We start from the raw sequence: 25426 nt of genomic DNA, 5'->3' as shown, positions 1-25426 counted from the left end.
ATTAAAAATGAGGACAGCTGCAATTCCCTTCCATTTCATGCACATTAGATGCAGCCTTTGGGCTCCAGACAAATAGACACAATGCAGTTTTCAGCTGGACAAGGTTTGGGCACAGCTGGTGTGCGCTTCAGGGGTGTGATCTGGATACCCAAACAGTTAGTGCTTCCCTATAGGCACCTACAGTAAAACTTCTTTAAAAGCAGTCAGCACTGCCCTACCTCTGCTGCTGTTGAATACAAAGGGAGTTTTACTATTGATTTCAGTGGGAACACAGGCAGGTAAACACTGAGGCTGGGTCTACAAGAGCCCCTTCCTTTCGGAAGGGGCATGTTAATGAGAGGGTTTGAAAGATGCTAATGAGGCACTGCTATGAATATGCATCACCTCATTAGCATAATGGCGGCCACAGCGATTCGAAATTGTGGCTTTCAAATTGCACACCACGCATGGACACGGGGACCTTCCGAAAGGACACCCCAGTTTTTGAAAGCCCCTTTTTCCTAACACCAGGTAGGAAGAAGGGGCTTTCAAAAACTGGGGGATGTCCTTTCACAAGGTTCCCGTCTCCATGGGTGGCACGCAATTTGAAAGCCACACTTTCAAATCACAGCGACTGCCATTATGCTAATGAGGCACTGCATATTCATAGCAACACCTCATTAGCATCTTTCGAACCCCCTGGTTAACATGCCCCTTCCAAAAGGAAGGGGCTCATGTAGACACAGGGTGAGAGATGAGTAGTCACAGAGGGGTAGCCATATTAGTCTGTAGCTTCACAAATAACGAGCAATCCTGTCGTATTTTAAAGACTAACAAATCTGTTAGGTAATGAGCTTTCATGGATTAGACCCACTTCCTCACACTATGAGAACTGAAGAAAATCCTATCTCAGTAGGCACCTGAATGGCGGGAAAACTCACACAATTCATTCTACCCTTTTGAAGATTACTAACCAACTGATATATTATAAAATTCTGTCTGAAGAAAGAGCTACAGTTTAAAGTTTCTATCTTACTACATAGTAAGAATCTACTTGAGTTAGTAAGCCAGGTTTTCTAATGTGGTTGGGAGCAAATACTCTTTTGACCATATGTAACCCACACCCCTAATGGGTGTAGTTCCCTGTCCTGTGTAGTGGTACTTACATGACGTACACAGAGAAACAATGAGTCTACTCTACAGGCTTAGCTGAACTCCAGCTGGTTTTTAGTTAAAACTGTGTAGGCTCCTGCACTAAGCTGCAGAGATCCCAAGTTTGAGTCTGCCTGTGGGTGGTGACACTTGGGCATTGCAAAGATCATGCTGTATGACACCTCACCATTAGTGAAGCATATTATATTCTATTGTAGCAAATGTATCTATATACAAGGTGAAGTTAAGAAACGCTTTGAATTCCTATAGAGAAATGAGAACTGACCAAAACAAGAATCATTCCCAAGTAAACTGAGGGTCTGATTGAGCTTTCCCTTAAACCTTTATAAAGAGGGATGAAGATATTTACATGTCTGTATTTCCATCATTTTCTGTTGTCATGCCTTGCATTTGGTTTTTGATAGAAGACTTTTGCAAACTGGAAAGTCTTGGTAGTGAGCTCTAAAAAGAGCTGAACTTGGGTCATTTCCTCTCCAGTTGCTGTTTCACATGTGGTGGGGTGTCCTTTACATCTATCCTATAAGACTATCAAAGGCATCATTCTGTGGAAGATCTTGGAGGGTTGAAAATGGAGAAGTAGGTCTGACTGTGACTTGGACCCAACCCAGAGAGGGCCTAACGGATTAGAACCAGAGGCTGGAATTGACACCAAAAGCAAACTGGAACCTATAAGAAATGCAGATACTGCTCAAATTGGGACTGCTTTAATAATTGGAGTTCTAGCATCTATTATCCCTTCAAGAAAGGATACAATGTTACAATAGCCCAGTTTGGAGATGACAAACACAGTTCATGGTGGTCAGATCCTAATTTGAGAAAAAACAGCAAAGTGTCTTGGCAATCCTGAAACTTTGAATTAATTTTCTATTATTGTTATTATTAGTAGTAGTATTATTCTATCATATCTTTAACGTTACTTAAGGGTATATGGGGTAAAGCATGCAGAATACGATCAATGCATAGATGTGGCATTATCCATTCAGATTTTAAAACACTACTGTTTTAAGAGGCAAAGCAATTGTGAAGTGTTGGTGTTATAATGTGCTGCCATCAGGTGTTCATTTGATAGAATGCAAACAATATAGCTGCTGTTAGGCTGATGCTTTGAGTGTTTTATTCTGTTTACTATTTGAGGACACCCGATTAGGTACGTTGGTGACTCTGCCACCATTATTTCACTTTATATAAAACAATTCTGTTAATCGAAAAGATTTTTTAATATACTTTTTGTTTTTCAGTTTCAATCTTTCTGCATACCTATATTCAGGGCTGTCTGTCTCCCTTTGTGAATGAAAGACAAAGCCATGTTGCATGTAAAATTTGGTATAAGTATACTTTATCCATCTTCTCCCTTTATTTAGACTTGCTGCTCGTTGTCTGTGAGTGACATATTCAAAGCAACGATATATCTGGAAAAGAGTACAGTCACACATGAATTGACTTTCCCAAAGGGCTTGAAAACCTTGCCCACACTCTTCCTCATCCAGTGAAATTCTATACATGAATGTCCGTCTGGAGAAAAAACTGATAATCCCCCAAACCATATTTAAGTTTATTAAAATAAAGACAAAGACAAAGACTGGATTTGTGAACTAAAAATTAAAAGTAAATAAGTAGAAATGATGAAGGTTTAATTTAACAAAAATTTTAATTTAAGGATTAGGATAGGAACCCCCCCAAGTCCTGAAGCTACCCTCAAATGAAATACACTCATTGAATGTCAGATTCTGCTTTGGCTACACAATGTTCTGCAAGAACACACTGAATCTTCTTGGTCTTGTTTACACTTCAGAAATACTTCAAAATGCCCTGGTTTCACCTGATAGGAATAACAAGATTTCGATGATTGCAGGGTCCTTATGAAAAGGACCCCCATGAGGGTGAGCTGCACATGAGTGAAATGTGGCACTTTTGAAGTGCTGTGGCCAGCAGAATGCTAATGAGGTGCTGAATATTCATTTCAGCACCTCATTAGTATTCTTCGATTTGGGCATTAACATGGCCATTTCGAAGTTTTTCCTAAGTGTAAGCATAGCCCATGTGTCATAAAGGGGTTCCCCTTAAAAAGAGAAAATACAATTCCAGGTTGAAGCAGGACAGACTTCAGTGTGGGCTAGCCTGCCAGTAATTACCCAGGATTGCAGGTTGGCTTCTGAAGCCAATGCTGAGGCCTGTGTCACCCTGGCTTTGCTGATCTAGTACTGAGCTACATAGATTAAAGCTACCTCAAGTAGGATTATACGAGCTTTAACCTATCCCCCGTGTTAGGGTCATAAACTGGCTTTTTGCAACAGCAAAACTCTCATTTTCAATGCAAAATAGTAAATCAGTCCAGGTTCTCTTGAGGCTGAGCCCAAATTTTCTGGAAAGGTCACAAACCTTTAGGGAACCTTCTGATGAATCTGATCTGAGTTTGTAGGGAATCTTGAAATTTGGTACTTTCTGAATACCATGAATTTTTCACATAGCTTTTCTCAGCTCCCAAATCACAGGCTTTATGTTGATGTGTCAAATAAAGCGAACCTACATATCCTTGAGCAAATCCAAATATATTTACTAAAGAGGGCTGTGGTGCACAAGAATGCAAATACCTTGCATACTGGCCCCTGATTTAGGGCAAGCATCTGCCACTAATAGCTAAGTTGTAATATAAGCATGCATACCTGCACTCAGTGCTTTTTGTTTTTGTTTTGCTTTGTTTTACAAAAAATAGGTGCCATTACTCAGATGGCTCTTCACCAGCTTCCCCTCAGCCAATCCCATCGCTGGGGCTACCGAGGTGCCAGTAGTCAGTACCAGCAATTACTGCACTAAAAAAAAGCACTGTCTGCACTAATACCATAGTGATCAGGTAATACATATGAGCCGCGTCTACACTAGCTCCTTCCTTTCAGAAGGGGCATGGTAATGAGTGAGGTTGAAAGATGTTAATGAAGACCTGTCATGAATATGCTGCGCCTCATTATCATCATGGCAGCCGCAGCAATTCAAATGTGCCACTTTCAAATCGTGCACCGCCCTTGTAGACAGGGACCTTTAGAAGGGACCCCCTGGACTTCAAAAGCCCCTTATTCCTAACACTAAATAGGAATAAGGGGCTTTTGAAGACTGGGGGGGGCGGTCCTTTCAAAAGGCCCCTGTCTACATGGGTAGCACACTATTTGAAAGCAGCACTTTCGAATCGCCACAGACACCATTATGTTAATGAGACACTGCATAGTCATAGCAATGCCTCATTAGCATATTCTGACCTCGCTCATTACCATGCCTGTGCTGAAAGGAAGGGGCTAGTGTAGACATAGTCATGGGCATAGAGAGGCTAGAATTCAGCAACTAAATCAAAGGCCTTAGCTGGGTCTTAGCACAGGGTATTAGGAACCTGTGCTCTGTTAGGCTGTTTTGGGGTGTTCAGCTGACCTGTTTGTTCCTAAGCTAAGGTCCTTTTCTCTCAAGACATGATCAGAGTGATTGAAGATGACCTGTTCTTCTCCCTTCAACTTAGAAATCAGGGTGGGTGATAGTGGCCGTGAGTTATTTTCTCCTCTCCTTGATAGATCAGGAAAACTGCCTGGGATATTTCTCTTCTCTGTCTCTGTCCAAGGCCCTGTCAAAAGGTCTAAAGGGACTGGAAGAGGAGATTACTCATTGCTCTCACACCTCTGTCTGTGACTGTGAGGCTTATTGAAGCTTGCATATTAGCAGAGTGCCACAGAAGTTGTTGCTGTTTGTGTTCACACATGGAAAAGCTTCTATATGTTATTACATTTTCCTATAGCTTATATAAAATATTGCTGCTTTGTACCTTGATCTGCTGAAAACCTCTTGTTTGTCTATTTTTTATTAAGAGCATGGAGGTTATGTCTACACTAGAGATATTTTGACATAACAGCTGTTATTCTGAAATAACTTTGCTAGCATCTACATGATGTATACATTATTTCAAAATAAATTCAAACTAGTGGATGCATTATTTCAAAATTGGTAACCCTTGTTGCAGGAGGAATAATGCCTATTTCAAAATGGTTATTTTATAATGTAACTGCTGAGACATAGAATAATGCTATTTCGAAATAAGCTATAATGGTGCCCAATTGGACTATTCTAAAATAATGCTATGTGTCTAGAAATACTATTTTGAAATATCTGGGTGCTATTTTGAAATGCATTTTGTGCATACTTGTGTTATTTCAAAATAGCTGTTTCAAAATATTTTATTTCTAAATACCTCTGTAGAGTAGCCATAGCCGAGAATCTCCTGGACTTTCAATATGGATCCTCTACACAGCTCTGTATATCTCAGTCTAATATTATGGCATCTTTGCTATTCTTCCCAAACAGTGCCCAGTTGTGCAAACTATGATACAGTAAAATACTTAAGCACATGTGAACTTTAAGCATGTGCATTGTCCTATTGATTACAATTGGACTATTCATTTGGTTAAAGTTGTGCACAGGCTTAAGTGCTTTGATGGATAGGAGCCTTCCTGAGTTTCAAATGTGAATTAAGGGAGTTGACCCTTCAAACGATTAGGCCACAGTCAGATATGGTGTAAACAGATGCAATTCCTTTAACATGAAGACAAGCACACTTGCTGACAGTGTGTGAATTTGGACAATTTTCATTTCTGAGAAAACATTGAAACTCAGGTCTACAAATATGAAGTGTTATTGAATTAATCCACAGTATCTTCTTTCTCAACAGATAGCTCTTGCTTACTTGATCCATTAATTTATTTCATTTTATTTTTTAAGGAAAAACTGGTCTACTTCTTGGCTTGTTCTCGCTGGTGGGAAAATAGAATTCTACAAAGAGTCCAAACAGCCAGCTTTGGCTAACCTGGTAGGCAGTTGTCTCTCTTACTGTGCTCATCTTTTTAGTAAAGTTGTCAGTAAATAGAAAGTTTGGGAACATTTTAATGAACAAATAAGTGCAATCTAACTAAATAGCTAATCATTAAAAATCTAAAACAGCAGTAAGAAAATGACTCAATATGCTTTTAATCAGGTGGAGGGTGGGAGAAGGAATACAACAGAGCATGTATTTTACCAGGAGGTACATTTTGAGAATAATTGTAAAGTGAGATGGATGGTGAGTGACTAACCGGTAATGTGAAGGTAACACTTTAAATTAAGGTGCCATTTACAAATGCTTTATTCTTATTTATGAAATGCTCACTAAATGCAGTTACTTGCTCAAATAATATATTATAAAGCATGTTATAAAATGCATTAGTAATAAATGCTTAACAGATGATGTAATGGGAATTTGTTGCAGAGGATATTATAAGATGTAAATTGTATTAAACCATGTGTGCATCTTTAATACATGAATTTCAGTTGTTATCCAGCATGCTGTAAAGTAGCTTATGCATTAATAAAAAAATTAACTATTTATAAATGGCACCTTAATAAAGGGTGTTACCAAAGGGGAAAATTCTGTAAGTTAGCAAAGTGATTTCTTATCTTCAGATAGATGTGTCACCTACTATATCCAGCTAACCTTCCAAAACATTTCTTGTGACTCCTTCTAATATGCTTAATGCAATTTCCATAGCTGTAGTTACTACAAAGTGAAATTTGTGGTACTTTTTTATTGTGCCCCAAGGAGAGGCTACTGATCTTGGTTTTCAGAGATGTGACAGTTACACTGCACAAGCAATAGTGGCATGTCTCCCTTCAGTTCAAGTTACTGTGGAGTCTGAGCCAACAAACCATTTGTATAGACTTCAGAAACATAAGTCAGTGAATGTATGACACTGCGAAAAGAACAGGATGGTTTGACAAAGCCTTATTGTGAAAGATTCCCAAGGCTTGATCAAACCTGCCATACCTTATTGACGTGATGGGTGGCCAAGAAGGTGCATTTTTTGGCAGGAGTCACAAACAATAAAGTAATTTTTATATGTAGCAGGTGATGAGTTTGTTTAGTTCTGTGCTCTTAAGCCACCAATCTTGTTTGGCATAACCTCTTCTCTAATGGGTACACTTCCTGGCACTTCATGTCCCCATGTGCAAAGGGTTGCTTGTTAAAAAATAGTAAAAAAGAAATGGGAACACCTGGTTCTTTAAGAGTATTTCAATAGCTTTTTATACTGAAATGCCTGGATGATATGTTTCAGAAGCTATGCAGATTAACATTATGCATATATTAAAATTTATAAGGAATTCTATGTATAGGATTATGTTGTGTTATAGGTGAGAAAATTACATTTGTTTATGTATAGTGATTTGCTCTTCAAAACTATTTTGTTCACATATCTGTCTGTACTGGTATATTAGACCTGCACCTGTTGGATAACTGTCCACATCATTCACACAGTTGGCACCAGCTGATGCCCTTAATGGGAGTCTCAGCAGAGTGGTCAAAGATTAAACGGGTTGCTGTCTCACACCTGCAGATCATCCCTTTGTCACAGTTACAGCTCCCTGGGCTGAACCAGACTGTTTGTTAGCTTGATGACTTTCACAAGCAGTATATGTTCTCCCATAATAGAGTCCCTCTGATAATCCAGGTTTAAAGACCAGAAGTCACCAGTACTAGTGAAGCATACCCATTGAGAACCTCCACCTCTGATGATGACACCACCACCCCACAGGACCGGATAACTCAGAGCTTCCATGTATTGGCTCTGCCGGTATGGACAGACAGATCCCTGAGCACTTTGGGAAGAATAAGAAATTATGTTTATTTCATGAGCTCTGCAATCTCATCTGGTGTTGGAACCAGTGGGGCTGCCAGCCACACTGGTACACATTGGCAAGGTGGGACCAGGACCTGCCTCTGAATCGTGGAAGGGGTGGGGCTGAGGGCAGAAGGAATAGGGCCTAGCAAGCTACCAGCACTGTCAGTTGAAGCATATTTGTCCTTTTTGTCATTGGGAGATTCAGAAATACTGGAGGAATTCCCATCCCCACCTCCAAGAATGAGCCATCCAGACAGGAGATCAAGAACCTTCTGAAACCAGCCTGTATGCAGAATGTGCCCTTGGTACTGACTGTATCCATGCCTTAGGGACCTCCACAACCCACCTTCAAATTGGTTCTACTGGGGACCATGAGACTCATGCATAAGGTTCTCATGGGTCAATGCAATCTAATAGAGTCATTTCACCCCTCTTGTCTAAAACAGAACCAGAGCTTCCTCCTAACCCCATCAAGTAGAAAGAAAGACTATGAGCAGGATCAGGTGGTTCCACTGGTACCAGCAAGATGATTGTCTTTTCTTTGAATGAAGCTGTTGTCCTGGCTGTGCCGTGCACTTCATCTGCCACTGGGAGCTGGCAGTCCGGGACATGCACATGCCACTGTGCATCATGGGGGATGCCACCTACCTCCTCATGCCCTGGCTTACAAAGCCCTACTTTGGCCAGCTGGACCCAAGCCAAGAACTGCTTAATGCTTGACTCAGCTGCACACGGATGCAGACTCAGTGCAACTTCAGCCACCTGAAGGCATGTTTCAGGTGCCTCCTCACCCGCCTTGACATGGGAGAGCACAACATCATCCCTCAAGTTGTGGCAGCATGTTGTGCCCTATGCAGCATAGTGAAGGGAAAGGGGGAAGCTTGCAGAGTGGGCCCTGCCAAATGGGAACTCCACAGTGCCTTAGGGACTGGGATGACTGTTGCTTTTTGCCCACCCCCTCTCAATGGTCAAGTGGATGGGGAGGGGGTGTCTGGCCACAGAGGGGTCCTCCCAGGGGTGGTGGGTGAGTTGGGCAATACCTAGTCATACCTAGGATCCCCCCAAAGATATGTGGCTCACAGCACTGTCCATGGGAGTGGTAGCTGACTCTCACCTGTGGGCATGCTCCTCAGTGTGTCTGGGGTCAGGCTGGTGCTTGTGTGACTAGCCTTCCTGGGGTCTGAGGCTAGCACATGTTTCCACGTGATGGTCCTGAAGCTTGAGGTCCTGTCTGAGCCAGCATCTGCCCCCCCTACCCTGGGATGTGTTACACAAGGGGTACTTACCAGTGGGGTCCCTAACTCAGCTCCATGGACACCCTGGAGGGGGCCTGGCTGGAGGATCCCAAGTCCAGGATAATGGCCAAGGTGCTGCTGCTGACCTCAGCCCTTGTCTGCCTCCACCTCTGGCAGGGGTTGGGTCCTAGGGTGGTCCTCCTCCTCAGACTCAAGCCTTCTCTATGGTGTCCACAAGGGCAGGCAGAAGGGAGGTGAGGTTACCTGTTGAGCTCTCTGTAGTAGGGGTAGCTGGTTGATCCTGCTCCTGATCTGCACCTTCCATCACAGGCCCAACCGTACCCTGCCTCAGTTCTTTAAATTTTGCCTGCACCCGCTCCATGGCAACAGAACGCCCTGGTACTGTGGATGCTCTGCAGGTTTATCTTTGGTGTAGACATAGCCTCTTTCATATTTTTTTCCAATTTAATTAAAAAGGTGGCTGGTCTGTCACATCCTTTGTGCTCTTGGAACAGAGCATGAAGAGAGCAAGTGCACATATTTAGAAAAATGGACATTGTTTGCAACAGTTCTCTGGTCTCAGATGTATGGAATGCATGTGTGCCACATTGGAGTACAGCTAGAGACATCACATTTCAAAGAACTCACAATAAGGGAAGTAACTTTCTTCTCCCATTGATTGGAGTTAATTTAGTATGGGACGTAAATGGAACTGAGGATTCTCAGCTGCTTGTGGGAAAGACTCCATAACTTGTAGGTTCAGGTTCCAAATATTTAATCTTGCAACCACTCTAGTTTAAAGCAAAGCTTCCATTGAATTCACCTGGTACCAGATCAGGCCTGAAATTCCAAAGATGGAAAAAAAAACCTTTGGGTTTGCTGGTCATGTAAAACTACACCTGAAACATTCCTTTGTCAGTTGGAGATTTCATGAGGGTCATGTATGCTGCCATTTCATCTTCCATAAGCTGAAGCCAGCCAGGGTGCTAAGGCCAGAACTAACATCACATAGGCTGTGTCTACACTAGCCACAAACTTCGAAATGGCCATGCAAATGGCCATTTCGAAGTTTACTAAAGAAGCGCTGAAATACATATTCAGCACCTCATTAGCATGCGGGCAGCCGCAGCACTTCAAAATTGATGTGGCTCACTGCCGTGCAGCTTGTCCAGATGGGGCTCCTTTTCTAAAGGAACCCCCCTACTTCGAAGTCCCCTTATTCCCATCTGTTCATAGGAATAAGGGGACTTCGAAGTAGGTGGGGTCCTTTCAAAAAGGAGCCCCGCCTGGACGAGCTGTGCAGGGGCGAGCCGCATCAATTTCGAAGTGCCGCGGCTGCCCGCATTCTAATGAGGTGCTGAATATGTATTTCAGCGCTTCATTAGTAAATTTCGAAATGGCCATTTGCATGGCTATTTAGAAGTTTGGGCTAGTGTAGATATGGCCATAGAGTTCTTCCTGCCCCCATTCCACAATAAGCAGGGCTATTCTATCTTCCACTAGAACTAAGGACCATTCCACAAGCTGAGTTTTGTTCCTGCCATCGTATCCAGACGCTTGAGTAAAACTAACATTGTCAAGTTTTTGTCAGGGAAGATTCTGCCACACTGGAAGAATTTTTTTCATCAGCCTTTGGGGGCGGCTTAATGAATGGTGCGAAAGAACAGTCTCAGAGAATGAGGATTTGGTCCAAATCTAAAGATAATTCAATTTAAAAGAGAAATAAGTGCGTGGTAAGGAACAGCAGTTCATTCCAAGCCTATACCCTGCCCTGAAAATGCACTTCTTCAGCAGTAGTCAGGGTTGGCAAAATAATTTTCACACCCTTTATATCTTTATCTATCTCAGCCATGTCCGATACGCTGCCCCTTGGCCACATGTGGTGAATGGGGAAGTGCAGCATGGGCAAGTATGACTCAAGAGAACCACATATGTGAGGTGCCCCTTTGGCCACTCTGTACACAAGCCCCACCACACAGTGGGACAGGCGCGTGGCGGCATCAGCAGAAGGAGCTCCTCTTGTCCCAGTGGGTTCCAGCAGTGTTCCGGGGTGGCTTGGGTGGTGGCAGCTGCAGTTGTGTTCCGGGGCACCTTGCATGGTGGCAGCTACACCCACATTCTGGGATAGCTTCTGTGAGTAATCTGGGGGGGTGCCTGATTTGGGGGGCAGTGCGTAGCAGGAGGCTGTGGTGATCTCTGACATCTCTTTTGGACACCACTGATCTATAAAAGGTCAAATTTAGCAGCCCAGCCAATAAGGGAGGGATAGCTCAGTGGTTTGAGCATTGGCCTGCTAAACCCAGGCTTGTGAGCTCAATCCTTGAGGGGGCCACTTAGGGGTTAGGGCAAATAGGTGTCAGGGATGGTGCTTGGCCCTGCCAAGAGGGCAGCAGACTGGATTAGATGATCTCCTGGGGTCCCCTCCAGTTTTGGAGATGTATATCTCCAGTTATCTATGTGACCATGCCTAGTGTGAGAAAACTTTTAGTGTAACCTTCCAGATCCTATTTATTATTCTATCTTTTCTGTGCTCATCTTCCCCATTTTGTCATATCTCCTGACATGTTGCCTGCACATGTCAGTACATGTTCCCTCTGATCTGAGCATAGTCCCCATATGCCTCCTTTCATGCAGATTAGGTTTCCTCTCCCAGAAATTGTGAGAGGTGGTGGGACTATAGCAGAAGAATCTACATGGAACTAAATTACAGGTACAAATTAATGTTGCTCTGTTTGTCTATTTGGGGACAAAACGAAAGTGAGCTCAGCTTTGGTTTTTCGGCTATTAGTCTGAAAGTTAAAAAATAAATCAAAATTTGGGACAGCAAATTTGAACTTTTTTGTCATATGCTCAAATATTTTCATAAAACTTGAAGAAACAGTAAGACACTGCTAATCACGTCACAATCTAACCTGTCACCCCAAACCTAATGCATAGGTGAGGTTTTTGCTCAAATTTAGCTAAATCCAGGCAAGTTGATACTATCTGATGAAGCTAATGAAATGCTTATTTGTTTTTTAAACCCATTCACCTTACTATAGTTTTGATAACTGAAAAGGAATAATATAATAAACTTCATTAACAATCATTGTTTACTGATCTTTTTTCAAATATTGTTTGTTTCAGCTAAGGAGCAATTCAACCATTAATTAAATAATGCAATAAAGTCAATGTTCATTCATTGTACTATGAATTTAATAACATAGCAATTTTATTTATAACAGGAAAATTATGTGATTTAACAAAAAGATAAATACTGCCTTGGATTATAAGGTTATTAATTCTTTAGTACTGTATATAAAGTGAAAATTTAAAATAACAATGAATCATTAGAAAAGAGCAATATTTCACTTTACAATGAACATGAAGGGGGTAAATGAAATCACATACACATACATAATCCCTCTCTTATTGATGAAGAAGTCATGTATATTGGTAATTTAAAATATTTTACCCTCATTTTTAATATTCTAATTTATAGAATTAATTATAGCTATAGCCACCCAGTTTTATTGTGCTATTTCTTCCTTTTTGTATATCTATTGTAGATGCTGGATCTCATCCCAGCTAAGCCACTCATAAAATAGTTGATTTCATTGAGAGAAGGCTAAGGACCATAGTTCCTTTCAGATTAGCACTACCATGTGGCTCCATGATTACTATCCCTTAGAAAAAGTTATTTTAAAGCATGGAAGGAGAGATTGAGATCAGTTTGTTTTAAATCCTCTTAAAATATTAATAAAAATATAAAGGTAATGCAACAGTTTGAATATGTGTCTTTTGTTCCATTTTCTTCTCTTACTAGTCAGAAATTTGTTTCAAATCACTTTACTGAAGTAAAAATTCTGTAATTCCTTTTTTAAATTTTTATCTGATTACATGATCAGAAAGAATCATAGCTCCATATGATAACTTCTTTTTATTTTAGGGTATTCATAACTGCGTAAGTAAAATTCTGTTTTCAAAGGTCTGTAGGGTGACTACTGTTTTTTTCCAAAGTGTTTCTCAAGCTGACGCTATTTAATACATGTGCAAACCGCCTTGTAAATGCCTCCTAAATCCATATTCATGTAGAGGAAGATTTCATTGTAACAGACACTTTTACCAATTTATGGCATAGCCCCCACCAGCAACATTTGTATAACATAATCGGTCTGACTGAAAAGTATAAAACAAGGACATTAAGTATTAGGTCTCTCGTGGTAGCCTTAACTTACCCAGTTACTGGATGTGAGAGTCATGACTACACACTGAAGAAGCAGACTGCAGTTAACACTCCACATAGGAAAATATATGAGACCTGGCTGCTGTACCAGTGACAGAGATGAAGGGCAAGGTGTAGCTGGGATAGTCTGCCCTTCTACCTTGCCAAGGACCCCAGAGCTCCAGTAAATATATTACCCTCAGACGTGTTCACGCAACTCCTGTAAATTTAAATAGGAGCCACATTTGTCTACTGGAGATAAATTTTGGTATTAATAATACCTAGCTCCAGCATATTACATCTCATCCAGAGATCTCAAAGCACTTTTCAGAAAAGTCAGTACCATTGCCTCCGTAGGGTAACTCAGGCAGGGAAGAATGAAGTCACTTTTCCATGGTTACCCAGCAAGCCCAAGCTATAGCTGGAAGTAGACACGGCTTCTTATTAATTTCAGTCTATTGTGCAATCCACTGTACCACACTGCTTCCTCTTACTTAGCCACAGTGGGAATTGCAATGTTACAAATGTTTAATGCTTGATGGTGAATTGATTTGCTTTTTTAGGTTTAAAACAGAAATTTTTCATACCCCATCAGCTGTCACTCTTACTTTTCATTCCAGGAAATCTCCTAGCTCTGATCATAAATTATGAAAACCTCTGACATTTTGGATCTGCAGTAACAGCGCCTACATTTAAGGGTACTGAATTGCTCAAATGAGAATATCTTCTGATCAAAGTGAAGGCTAGTCAAGAGTCAAGTAGGGGAAGCAGAAGAGTAACCATCTTTCAAATATCTTTTCCTGAGCCTGAAACCTGTCCTTATTCATTGTCTGTTAAAAAGCCAAAACTAAATAAACATCAGAATCCAACATGATAAAGAATGAGAAGCCTCAATGTATGCAGATTGCTCAGAGGTTGCCAAAATGTATTCTCATGTATTTTCTTATAACATCCTAGAAACTTAAAGATGGAAAAGACCTACAGTCAACCTCTCCATCTCCCTGCCAAAGCAGGATTGCTCCCTACATTTTTCATTGTTTTAAATATCTCAAACAATGTGGCGCCTGTCACTGCTTCCCTGAAGAGACTATTTGATAACCAAATACATCAGCAGAATAAGACAGTGGAGATGTTCTTCTTAAAGGAGAATTGAACAGACTTAATGAACGTGTGGGTTAGGTCCCATGGGACGAAAATCTAAGGAAAAAAGAATTGTGAGAGCTGACAGTTTCTCAAAGAAAGAATATTAAAGGCACAACTTCAAACTATTCCAATGTGAAGGAAAGATAGTGTACAATTGTAACAGGCCAATACGGCTGCGTAGGATGGTCTTTAATGACCCCAAAATCAAAAAGGAAATCCTACAAAAAGTCCAAATATAGATTAATTGTTAAAGAGGAGTACAAAGAGCAGAACCATGTAGGGACAAAGTCAGGAACTCTAAGGCACAAAATGAGTCACACCTAGCAAAGGACATAAAACCCCTCTGATTACTGCCTTTTTAAATACATTAGGAGCAAGAGAAAGAAGAAAGGAATGTGTGTGACCCCAACATAGCAGTGAAAGATAGCTAATAACAGATAATGTCAAGATAGCTCAGGTGATTTATGCCTATTTTGCTTCAGTATTAACTAATGAGTTAACTAGCTACTCAATACAACTAATATTAACATCAATGAGGATAGCACACATGACAAAACAGGGAAAGAATAACCTAAAGAACAGTTAGATAATGTAAATATATTCAGGTCAGCACACCCAGATGACACTAATCATAGAGTAGCTGAAGTAATCATGGAACCCTGAGAAATTAGGTTTGAGAATTCCAGGAGGATAGAATTCAGGCCCTAGAGTACAGAAAAAAAGGTGCACATAGTAGCTATCTTTTAGAAAAGGGGCCAGCGGACAATAAAGATAAGGAATTACAGAACAATCAGCCTTACTTCGATAACTGGAAACATATAAGAACAAATTAAACAATCAGTTTGATGTACATTGAGGATAATAGGGTTACAAGGGAAAGCCATGCTGGATCTGTCAAAAAGAAGCCATGCTAAACCAAGCTAATGTCCTTATTTGATGTGGTTACTAGTGTAATGGATAAGCAGAGAGTAGTAGGTGTGATAAGTCTTGATTTTAGTAAAGCTCTTACCACAGTTGCATGTGACTTTTTCACAAGCAGACTAAAGAAATGTGGTCTAAGTAAAATTGCTATAAAGTTGAATGGGAAAAATAGCTAGCGAAATATTGATAACCAAGTGGGAGAACATAGCTACTAGGATCCTGTAGCAGTCAGTTTTGGGTTCAGTAATCTTCAGTAATGAGCAGAAGTGAAAGTGGGCCAGTATGGTGTACCATTGTCACCATCAACAGCCATGGTCTCAGTGCCCATTGGTTTCTGATGCCTCTCTCACTATTTCCTTCTATCTTTCTCTGTCCAGTGTGGAGTGGCTTAGTTTCTGTAGGTAGAGTAGCTCGGCACCGATTGACAATATCATCTACCTATTCTCTGTGGGATCTGCCTCTCCTATTTGAACCATCCATTATGCTGAATACCAGGGTCTTGATATTTGGTTTGTCATTCATTCTGCAGATATGCCCAAATAGCTGTAACTTCTATTGTATAACCTTCTGCAATAGGTACTCTTTTGGCTGTATCTTCCTATATAATTCCTTGTTGGTAACCTTCTGCATCCATCCCAGTCTCAGGATTCTTTCTATAACAACTCCTCTCAAATGCCAATAACCTTTTCGAATAGTTCATTATCATCCATGTCTCACATCCATGCAACATGCTACAACTTGCTACTGAATACACGTTTTCAAGATGCTCAGTTTCATTCCTACGCTAATCACTTTGCTTTTCCAGTTGTTGTCCATTGTCTTCAAACCACTCTTGCTTTCACTATTCTAATTGCTATTTGCTTCTTACAATCTAGGTGCTGGCCAATATATGATGAATGTCAGTCATCACTTAAATGTCACTGCCCTTTTTGCCCAACTAGCCCATCGGCACCACTGCTGGTAGTATCTAGCACAGTGAACAACACAGCAGGGAAGCAAAAGGGGCAGCAATTGTTCTCCATGTCCACTGGTGATAGGATAAGAAGTAGTGTGCTTAATCTGCAACCAGTAAGAGTTATGTCAGGTATTAGGAAAAACTTTCTCACTATCAGGTAAACTAAGGTTTGGAATAGATTGGCAAGGAGGTTATGGAATCTTTGCAGGTTTTTAAGAACAGGTTGTATGAGCCGCATTTACATGGTTCTGCCTTAGCACAAGGGGCTGTACCTGATAATCTTTATGGTGTATGTATATTTGTATGCATTGAATTTTGTAACTTATATTTTTATTAGATTATGTTGTTTTTATTATAAATTGCTCCTCAAAGTCTATCTGAAGACCTCAAAATGCTTTAAAAATAATTAAGCCTCACAACATCCTTGTGACTCTGTATGCACTGTGCAGATACTTCAGAGCCTTCGAGTCTGCAAGCACAATTGGGAATACCCTCGCATACTATTAAACTGACAGCTCTAACTTCAAACACGGTCCTCAAAATAACACAGAATCCATCTCGTCCAGCCTAGGAGTTTAGCTACAAGAACATACTTATGTTGTATTTCCCTTTTGGAACCAAGGAACAAAAGACCTGTTATACAGACCTGTTATACTGCCAAAGGTTCTGGGAGGTAGAGGTGTTATGATTTGGCAAATGATGAGTTTAATTATAACTCAGGTCTTGAACAACACCAGTTTCTAAGACTGCAATCACTTGACTAGGATTTTTTTACAGTATTTCTTTCAACACAAACATATGCTTTTTAGCTAATCCAAATCAAACCTGAAGATATGTAATTTATAGCCATTAGTAACGACATCAGAGAAAGGTAGTGAGCCTTTTTAGGAAGCCCAATAGTGTGATTGTGCTGTAATCACCACAGTGCCTACTGTTATTTAGTTTTCTTTACAACCAATATCAACCCTTAAAGTTAAGGTGGCAGTATGATCTTCTGGATTGAGCAGTAGGCTTGGACTCAGGAAGGCTGTGCTCTGTTCCTGCTTATGTGGAACTCACTATCATGCACCCTTCATATACCCTTAAGTATAATACTTAAGAAAAATAATTCCAGATACTTCCGTCTGTGTTTGATCAGGGTAATCACTGAGGCTGTGGCTACACTACCCCTCCATTTTGGAAGGGGCTTGTAAATGTGACCCTTCAAAAATGCAAATGAGGCACTGGCATGTGTAGTGGCGTATAAAGTCTTGAACATTTCCTGAGAGATATTTATTGCAACCCAATCCTTTTAACTGTGGTGGAACTCACTGTCATGCACACTTCCATGCTTAATTAGTTTATAAATACGAATATGCATAACTTGAAGATGCTTCAGGCAAAATGCATCATGTAGCATATCATTTTTAAAGTTACAGGCTGCTGAATGTATATATTCCATTTGTGTACCCATCATTCTCATATGTGAAGCTAGTTAGAAATATGAAGTAGGGATCTGTTTATAATTCTAAATGTACTAGTGAGGACCATTATTGAGACTCCGAAAACTGAATGGCCCAGTGCTCCAGGATTGTGGTTGGTTATGTCAGGATATGTGCTGAGGTTATTTGCTGCTGGAATCCATTTTGCATCTGGTACTTTTCCACTCATGGGCCGTGTCTACAGTAACCCCAAACCCCATCTACTCATAGGAATAAGGGGACTTCGAAGTAGGCAGGGTCCTTTCGAAAAGGAGCCCCGTTGGGACGAGCCGCACAGCGGCGAGCCACATCCATTTCGAAGTGCCGCGGCCGCCCGCATGCTAATGAGGCTCTGAATATGTATTTCAGCGCTTCATTAGTAAACTTTGAAATGGCCATTTACATGGCCATTTCGAAGTTTGGGTTAGTGTAGACATAGCCATGTTGAGAAAAATTTGAACTGAGCACAGAGAATTCCCACCTTGGGCAAAAGGGATATAACATCAGTAATAGTGGCCAAATACCAGGATACCCTTACTTGCTACCCAACATGCCTGCTGGGAACATCAACCTTGATTACTGTGTTTGGTTCTCTGTGCCTTAAATATTGAGTCTGTTCTGTTATGGCTATGGTCTGAAGAAGTGGGTCTGTCCCATGAAAGCTCATCACCTAATAAATTATTTTCTTAGTCTTTAAAGTGCTACTGGAATGATTTTTTTGTTTTGGTAGTATATAGACTAGCATGGCTATCTCTCTGTTACTATCTAAGACTTAACAGTGGGAAGAATTGGACCCAAGCTAGGAGGCTGGCTAGCTTATGAAAGAAATGAGTAGAAAAAGTGTTAGGGTCAAAATTTGCATGTAACAAGTTTCTTACGGCTTGTCTGCACTAGCTCCCTAATTCGAAGGTAGCATGGTAAGTAGGGTGTCAGATTATTAATAAAGTGCTGCACTGCATATGCAGCACTTCATTAAGCGAATTCTCCCCTGCAGCAACTCCAAAGTTTTAAACTTCAAAGTGGCGGCTCATGTGTAGCCGCAGCTAACCCACCAGTACTTTGAAGTGCCTGGGCCACTTCTAAGTCCCTTTACTCTCCAAAATTTTGAGGAGTAAAGGAACTTCACAGTGTCCCAGGAACTTCGAAGTACCGGCGGGTGAGCTGCGGCTACACGCGAGCTGGCACTTCAAAGTTTAACACTTTGGAGTTGCTGCAGGAGGGAATTAGCTTAATGAAGTGCAGCACTTCATTAATGATCTCCCAGGAAACCCTAATTACCATCCTCCCTTCAAAGCAGGGAGGTAGTGTAGACACGGCCTTAGTGTATTAGGATTAACTATCATCTTGTGCTTATTTTGGCTTAGTAACTTGCTTTGATCTGTCTGTTTCCCTTGCAGTCACTGAAAACCTACTTTATAATACTTACTAAAAACATTTTTGTTTATTATCAAGCCCAGTGTTAATAATTGTTACCTGGGTGAGGAGCAGCCACTGTGTGTATCTCTCTTTCATTGATAAAGGGGCTACCTTTTGAGTTTATTCTGTGTAAAACTTTAATGCAGAGCAAGAGAGATTTATTTGAGGGTTTTGTCTCCTTTTGGGTTGTGTCCCTGGGTGCAGTCAAAGGCCTCATAGCTGAGCCCTTGCAGAACTGAGCTCATTCAGAGTCTGTGTTGCTCTGCTGGGCAGGCAGTTACCCCAACTCTTGGCTGAATGAGACCAGAACTTCTGGCCCACTAGGACCCCAGTGGGCATCTCATGGGATTAAGACCTTGTTAACCTGCCCAGAGAAAAAGAAAGCCTACTGCAGAATTTAGGTACATAGTCTTCTATGGTCTTAATTATTTATAGCTATATCAATCAGCACTTATGATTAATCTGTCCCACACAAGTATTTGTCAGCAAAGTAAGCATTAGAAACCCAGTGAATCTCTAGTCATTTTTTATTTTTACTTTAAATAGGAAAAAAAACTAATGATTTTTTAAAATCATACACTTGTGCAAATGCACACACACACGTGTAATTCACACTGAGGTCCTTGGAAAAGGGCTATATATTGTACTAAAAGATGGATTAATAGGCCCTTCAAGGTGGTGCTAACAGCAATGCTACAATAGTCTGTCAATTGAACCTGATCTGTTCTCTTTTTACTTGCAACTGCCCCCATTTCTGTACATTCAATTTACACTTCACATTTAACTTTTGTTTTCAGAAAGCAGGGTATAAACCAGAATGGGTGGATTTGTGTGGAGCTCACATTGAATGGACTAAAGAGAAATCTAGTAGAAAGAACGTCTTTCAGGTAAGAGACATGTTCACTCTATTCTCCCTTGGATTCAAAGCCTTTAAGGTTAGAACTAAGTTTAATTTCTTTCTTTAGATGTTTTAGGAACCACAGATTGATCTAATGCAGCACTTGCTTCTTGAATAAATTTAAAAGCAGAACATTTTATCCAGGCTCAGTTTACTATTTTTCTAGGCTAACAAGTCCTGATGATTGAATCTACTAACAATACTTGAAAACCTATTGATCTATTGATTAATGTTCCATATTCAAGTTGTTTTTAAAACTTAGCAGGTAATTGCTTTGGATTTAAGCCTGAAATCCTTCACCTAAAGAACTTCCATAAACAGAGGTTTCTCTAATTGCTTACTTTAGCTCTGATCCAGCTGAGTGTGGTTACTCTGTTTATTTTTATTGCTGCTCATGGCTGTGATGACCCAGGTTCATTCCTGAGTGGGATGGTCTGGAAGGAGAAGAACTTTGTATCTATTAGCACCAGTTCAGAAGCTTATGTGTTTCTCATGAGGATGGTTTTATTTAATGGAAAAGGATGTTGCTTGTTTTCCTTGAATGGGAAGACAAATGCCTTTGAGGATGAGATCTGGATAATAAAAAAAGGCTACTGCAATATTTCCACTGTAGGGATGCAGTCCACCACTCATTGAAATCAACAGAAAGGCTCTTTTGATGTCATGGGAGTTTAATAAAGCACTATGATGATATTGTTTATATGCAAGGATTTGGCATTTTACACAGGACTTTGGTAGTGAGAATTTAACAATGAGAAGTTTTTTTTTCCCTCAGCTGTTATTTATAAAATGATTTATGTTAGAATGGCAAACAGTATTCTTCAAGTTCATTCCCTAGTTTTACAATAACGCAAAGTTCATGCTGTGTGAATTTAGTAAATATGGGAGTCAGTTAACAGTAGCTTTACAGAACAGGACTGCATATTTAGGTGGTAAGAGGGAATAAATATGTGCTTAACAGGATTTTATTTCACCAAATTAAAACTAAGATCTTGTCTAGCCTCACCACAGGCCTTTTTTGCAATGTTATCGCATTTACATTTCTGAACTGGGGGGTGGGAGGGGAAGAACAAGTGGAGAGATGAGTAGGGAGTAGTACAAGAGAACTGTAACAAAAATTATTTTAAACCTCATAATAAGGCCTGAACTTTGGGTAAACATTTAATGCTTATTGTCAATAAATCTGTTCACCCTTCCCTCTTCTCTTGCTTTGAGGGTCATTGCCCCTTTAGACATGGCCTGATATCAGGGTGTGCTGAACTTGAGTCCCACTGCACCTAGGACAAAGGAGGAGGGGAAGGTGGATCTTTAGACCATATAACTGCAGACAGATGCAGGAAGAAATGGGTATGTTAGTTAATCAGGTTGCATGTGGAAGCACTAGCAGCGACTGAATTGTTTCCAAGTTGGGAGCAGGTGCGGATTCCATGCTGGAGAGAAGTAAGTGTGAATCCAGTGCCAAGAACTTTAAAGACTGGACTATATTGGAACTGAGGTCTTTACAATAGCATTTAAGTTCCAAAGCAGTGATGCTTCCACAAGTCAGCCTAAGTAGTCTCTACTGGATTAGAAATCATCTCAAGGAATTAACTACTTTGCCCCTAGCCCTGCCCTGTAGGCAAGGCACTTTTTACAGCTGGCATAGTAGGTGCCTATGCCATCTAGCCTGCAGTCACTAGTGTGATCGAATATCAAGTGGAGATATGACATGGCTGGTGTATGCTGAGCTCAAGATATCTTCAACTGATTCAAATACCCTTAGTGACTCTTGCCCGCTTGAAAGCATTGGACTAGTCACCAGGCAGCTTTTGCTTAAAACTGTGACCGGGTAGAACAAAGAATCAGGGATTGTAACTGGCTTCCTAAAAGGGTTCATCGTCCACCTTCCAACTCCGGGTGCAACAAATAATTTAGACCAATTATATCTAAAGATGTAAGCAGAATATTTTTGCAAGCACCTCCAGGATTTAAGACCACTTAAAGTCAATAGGACAAGTGCACCTCCTTCCTTTACATGTATTTGCAACTGTCCTCTTCAAATCTGGCAGTGGTTTATAAAATATTACCATATGAGGTTTTGCAATTCATAGATAATCCATAGATAATATTGGTAGTGTTTTGCTCTCATTCTTTAGTTTTATCTCCTTCAAAGTGCCAAATTATGCATACCACTACACAGTAGCAGAGCTACTGGAGATCACTGAAATATTTGTATCGGTATAGAGAAGAATTAGGCTCCATTCTCTTCTAAAATGGTTAAAGTATTTGTTCATAAGAACAAGGGAGTGGGAGAGAAATTAGAGATGTAAGTCTAAAAGAGGATGGAGCATTGTCTAGATGGAGACATCCCAGAAGTCTGTGCCAGATGACAAGAGTTGTTTGGTACCAACAATGGTGACTTTTTGGGAAGGGACTGAAGGGATTGGTGCTAGGTGATTAGAAAGAGTAGGAAATAGGAGTGAAAAGAGAGTCCAAGCAGCATTTTACAACCAAGGAAGGTGGCTTATATGTGTTTATTGAATGTGCAAGTAACACTCTTTGGCTGCATCTACACTAGCAAGTTCTTTTGAAAGATTTTTCGAAAGAAGGGGGCTCTTTCAAAAGATCCCATGGAGCAGCTACACACAAAAAGCGTTCTTTCAAAAGTAAATCAAAAGAATGCAGCGCTTCTTTCGAAAGCGCTCTTCCACTCCCGTTTCAGGAAGAATGCCTTCTTTCAAAAGCTTCCTTAGAAAGAAAATGTGTGTAGACCTTCTTCAGGGCCCTTCTTTCCAAATACCAGGCCTCATGATACCTGTTTTTTTCCAATCCCAGGCCCGTTGTTTTGAAAGAGCAGGGACTGTGTGGATGCTCTCTTTCAAAAGAGCAGATCATTCTTTTGATCTGCCTTTTTGTGTGAGAGACACTCTTTCGAAAGAAGTTCTTTGAGAACAGATCATCTGGAAGGGCTTCTTTCGAATGATCTCTGTAAAGCAGACGTAGCATTCATGTTTTATTTATTTACCATACATAAGCCACCCTTTGAATAACTACTTGTTCATTGTTCTGTTGAAATGAAAAGAATCGGAAAGGATTTGCTGGAAAACTAAACCTAGATGATATGCACTGCTATGTGATTAACTACATGTCCTGCTTTATTTTGAAATTATTAGAATAAATATAATTGTATGTCCAAAAGCACAGCAACAAAGCATGGTCAGAGGGTTTATGTTACATCGCATGTTGAGTATTGAGTAGCAGAGCATTCATTCTTGACTAAAAAAGAACAATGTTGGTTTCTGCTGATGTGTTTCATCAGACCTGGCTGCTGAGTTCTGAGTTTGATTTACCCTGTACGCTCAGTCTGAGACCAAGAATTATAGTGCACACACACAAAATGACAACTGAGATTTTTGTGTTGAAGAAAACCAAACACTCAAGTTTCAGGAAATTTGAAATTTGAGTTTTAGCTAAGAAAAGTACATGGCTTAGTAAAGACATGCCAGAAAAGAGATGGGCTATACTTAATTCATTAATATGGAACATCATATTTGGGTGGGAAAATGTAAAACCCTACCACAAATGAAAATGAAATTCAGCAGAAAGCTTTGGGTTTGTATACTGATATTTACTCCACTATTTTTAATTGAGTTATTCCTTTTCTAAGCTAAATCTAATCAGAACAAGGCCTAAGTAATCTAAAATCAGTAGGGCTGACAGCACTGCAGACCCTGTGGCCCCATGTGTGGGGGAGAGGTGGCTCTGAACCCTTAGAAGGGGTGGGGCCAAGGGCAGAGGGAGTGGGGCCAAGAGCAGTCAACCCTTAGTGCTGCCCAGAATGTGGCAATGTGCCTCCACCAGCCCACAGAGCTATGCAGAGCAGCACTCCGGCTGCAATTCCAGCTGTGGGTTCCAGGTCTCCATCCACAGCTGCTGCCACAGTAGTAGCAAACCAAAGCTCCTTTGGGTAACTGTGCCTCCTTCCACTCCTCCCCTCCACACCCCCATTGGGAGGCCTGTCTAAAATGTGTGCATATTATCTATTTCTATGCATTTTAAATACCTCAGTTTCATCCAATACTGCATACCAATGTCCTGTAGTGTGACTTACCTTTGTCTTCTTGATGACATGGCATCAGTAAGCAGAGCTCGTTTGAAGCCATTTCAGCAAAATCTGAGCAAACAACAGAGCAATTTATAGCAAGATACTGTACTGTTCTCCTTTGCTAAATGATGTGTTGCACTAGGTCTTCATCAGAGTTGTGAATAAAAGAAGGTTTATGTTCCAATCACATGCTTTAAACATTTCTGCGAAGTGCCAGTTTGCTTTTTGGTGTTTAGCCTGAAATTTAAAGCACTGAGGATTAAAAGGATTACAACATAATCTGAAATAATCCTAAGTGTCATTTACAGAGAGATGGTTGTAATAACTAAATAAAACCATGCTAAGGGATGGCAGGACTGTCAATAAGCAGCTGGAACAGAAAAAGTCCCTCACTCACCCTGTCAATCTCCTTTGTCCTCTTTACTAAGTTCAATTTTGTATTGGAGAGGTACATTTTGTTGCAAGCTATTGCTGAGGGAAATAACAACATGACAGGATGCTTTGCAACCTGCACTTATATGGTGACTGAGGCATTAGTAGCTGGATTAGATGAAAAATGTTCTCAGTGCTGTGTGCTTGTGGAGAACTTTTCAGAATAAGGTTTACCCATTTCTCCTGCTTCAATCATGCTCTTCCTTCTCATGTGTAAGCCATGCAGCCCTGTGTGCACTTAATTTTGTGACATGATGCTTGGGAGGCAGTTGTGTGTCCATTTGAATTTAATTTACCCCTGGATCCAAACTGCTCAGATTTCATAAATACAAAATTGAAATATAGCACTGAAATAATTACTTTTCATAGGTTACTTTTTGGTTGATTAAAAAAAAAAAAGCCATTGTTAAAAAGATGCTATGCAGCATATGCATGAATTAGTAAGCAGCTTCATTGCCCTAATAGCATCATTCATTTAACAAACACAGCCATTATTCTATTTCAGTGGTGTTTCTGTTCATTTTCCGAGTTCATTTTGTTTGTAGAGGTTTGTGTTACATAAATTACAGAGACTGATACTCAGGTTTTGCCACAGCTTTAATGTGATATTGACTTTAATTTCAAAGGGTTGCCTTTCTGTCAGTTTCCTCATATTCATAACATTCTAATGTGTAAAAGCCTAGAAAACATGGTAAGAAATATGAAAAATATTAGAAAGTTCTGTTCTTTGACTGAAAATATACTTGGACCTAGACCTAATATAACAGAGATTATCCTGCAGCTGGTAAGCATATAACATGTCTGATTCTGCTCTCAGTTATACTAGTGTAAATACAGAATCAT

The 25426-nt window shown here is 40.4% G+C and overlaps 1 protein-coding gene across 1 annotated transcript in view; it reads left to right on the top strand.

Annotated features, from left to right (window-relative positions):
- The window catches only part of ARHGAP15 (Rho GTPase activating protein 15), a 500572-nt gene that overhangs the window by 72521 nt on the left and 402625 nt on the right, over nt 1–25426 (top strand). Inside the window, exons 5-6 of the mRNA XM_075001536.1 lie at nt 5905–5992; nt 19967–20056. Coding sequence (XP_074857637.1) covers nt 5905–5992; nt 19967–20056 — 178 coding nt within the window. The remainder of the gene's footprint in view (nt 1–5904; nt 5993–19966; nt 20057–25426) is intronic.

This window comes from Carettochelys insculpta, chromosome 8, assembly GCF_033958435.1.
Source record: "Carettochelys insculpta isolate YL-2023 chromosome 8, ASM3395843v1, whole genome shotgun sequence".
Classification (NCBI taxonomy): Eukaryota; Metazoa; Chordata; order Testudines; family Carettochelyidae; genus Carettochelys; species Carettochelys insculpta.
Note: the sequence above shows the minus strand (reverse complement) of the source record. Positions and strands in the feature narration are given on the sequence as shown.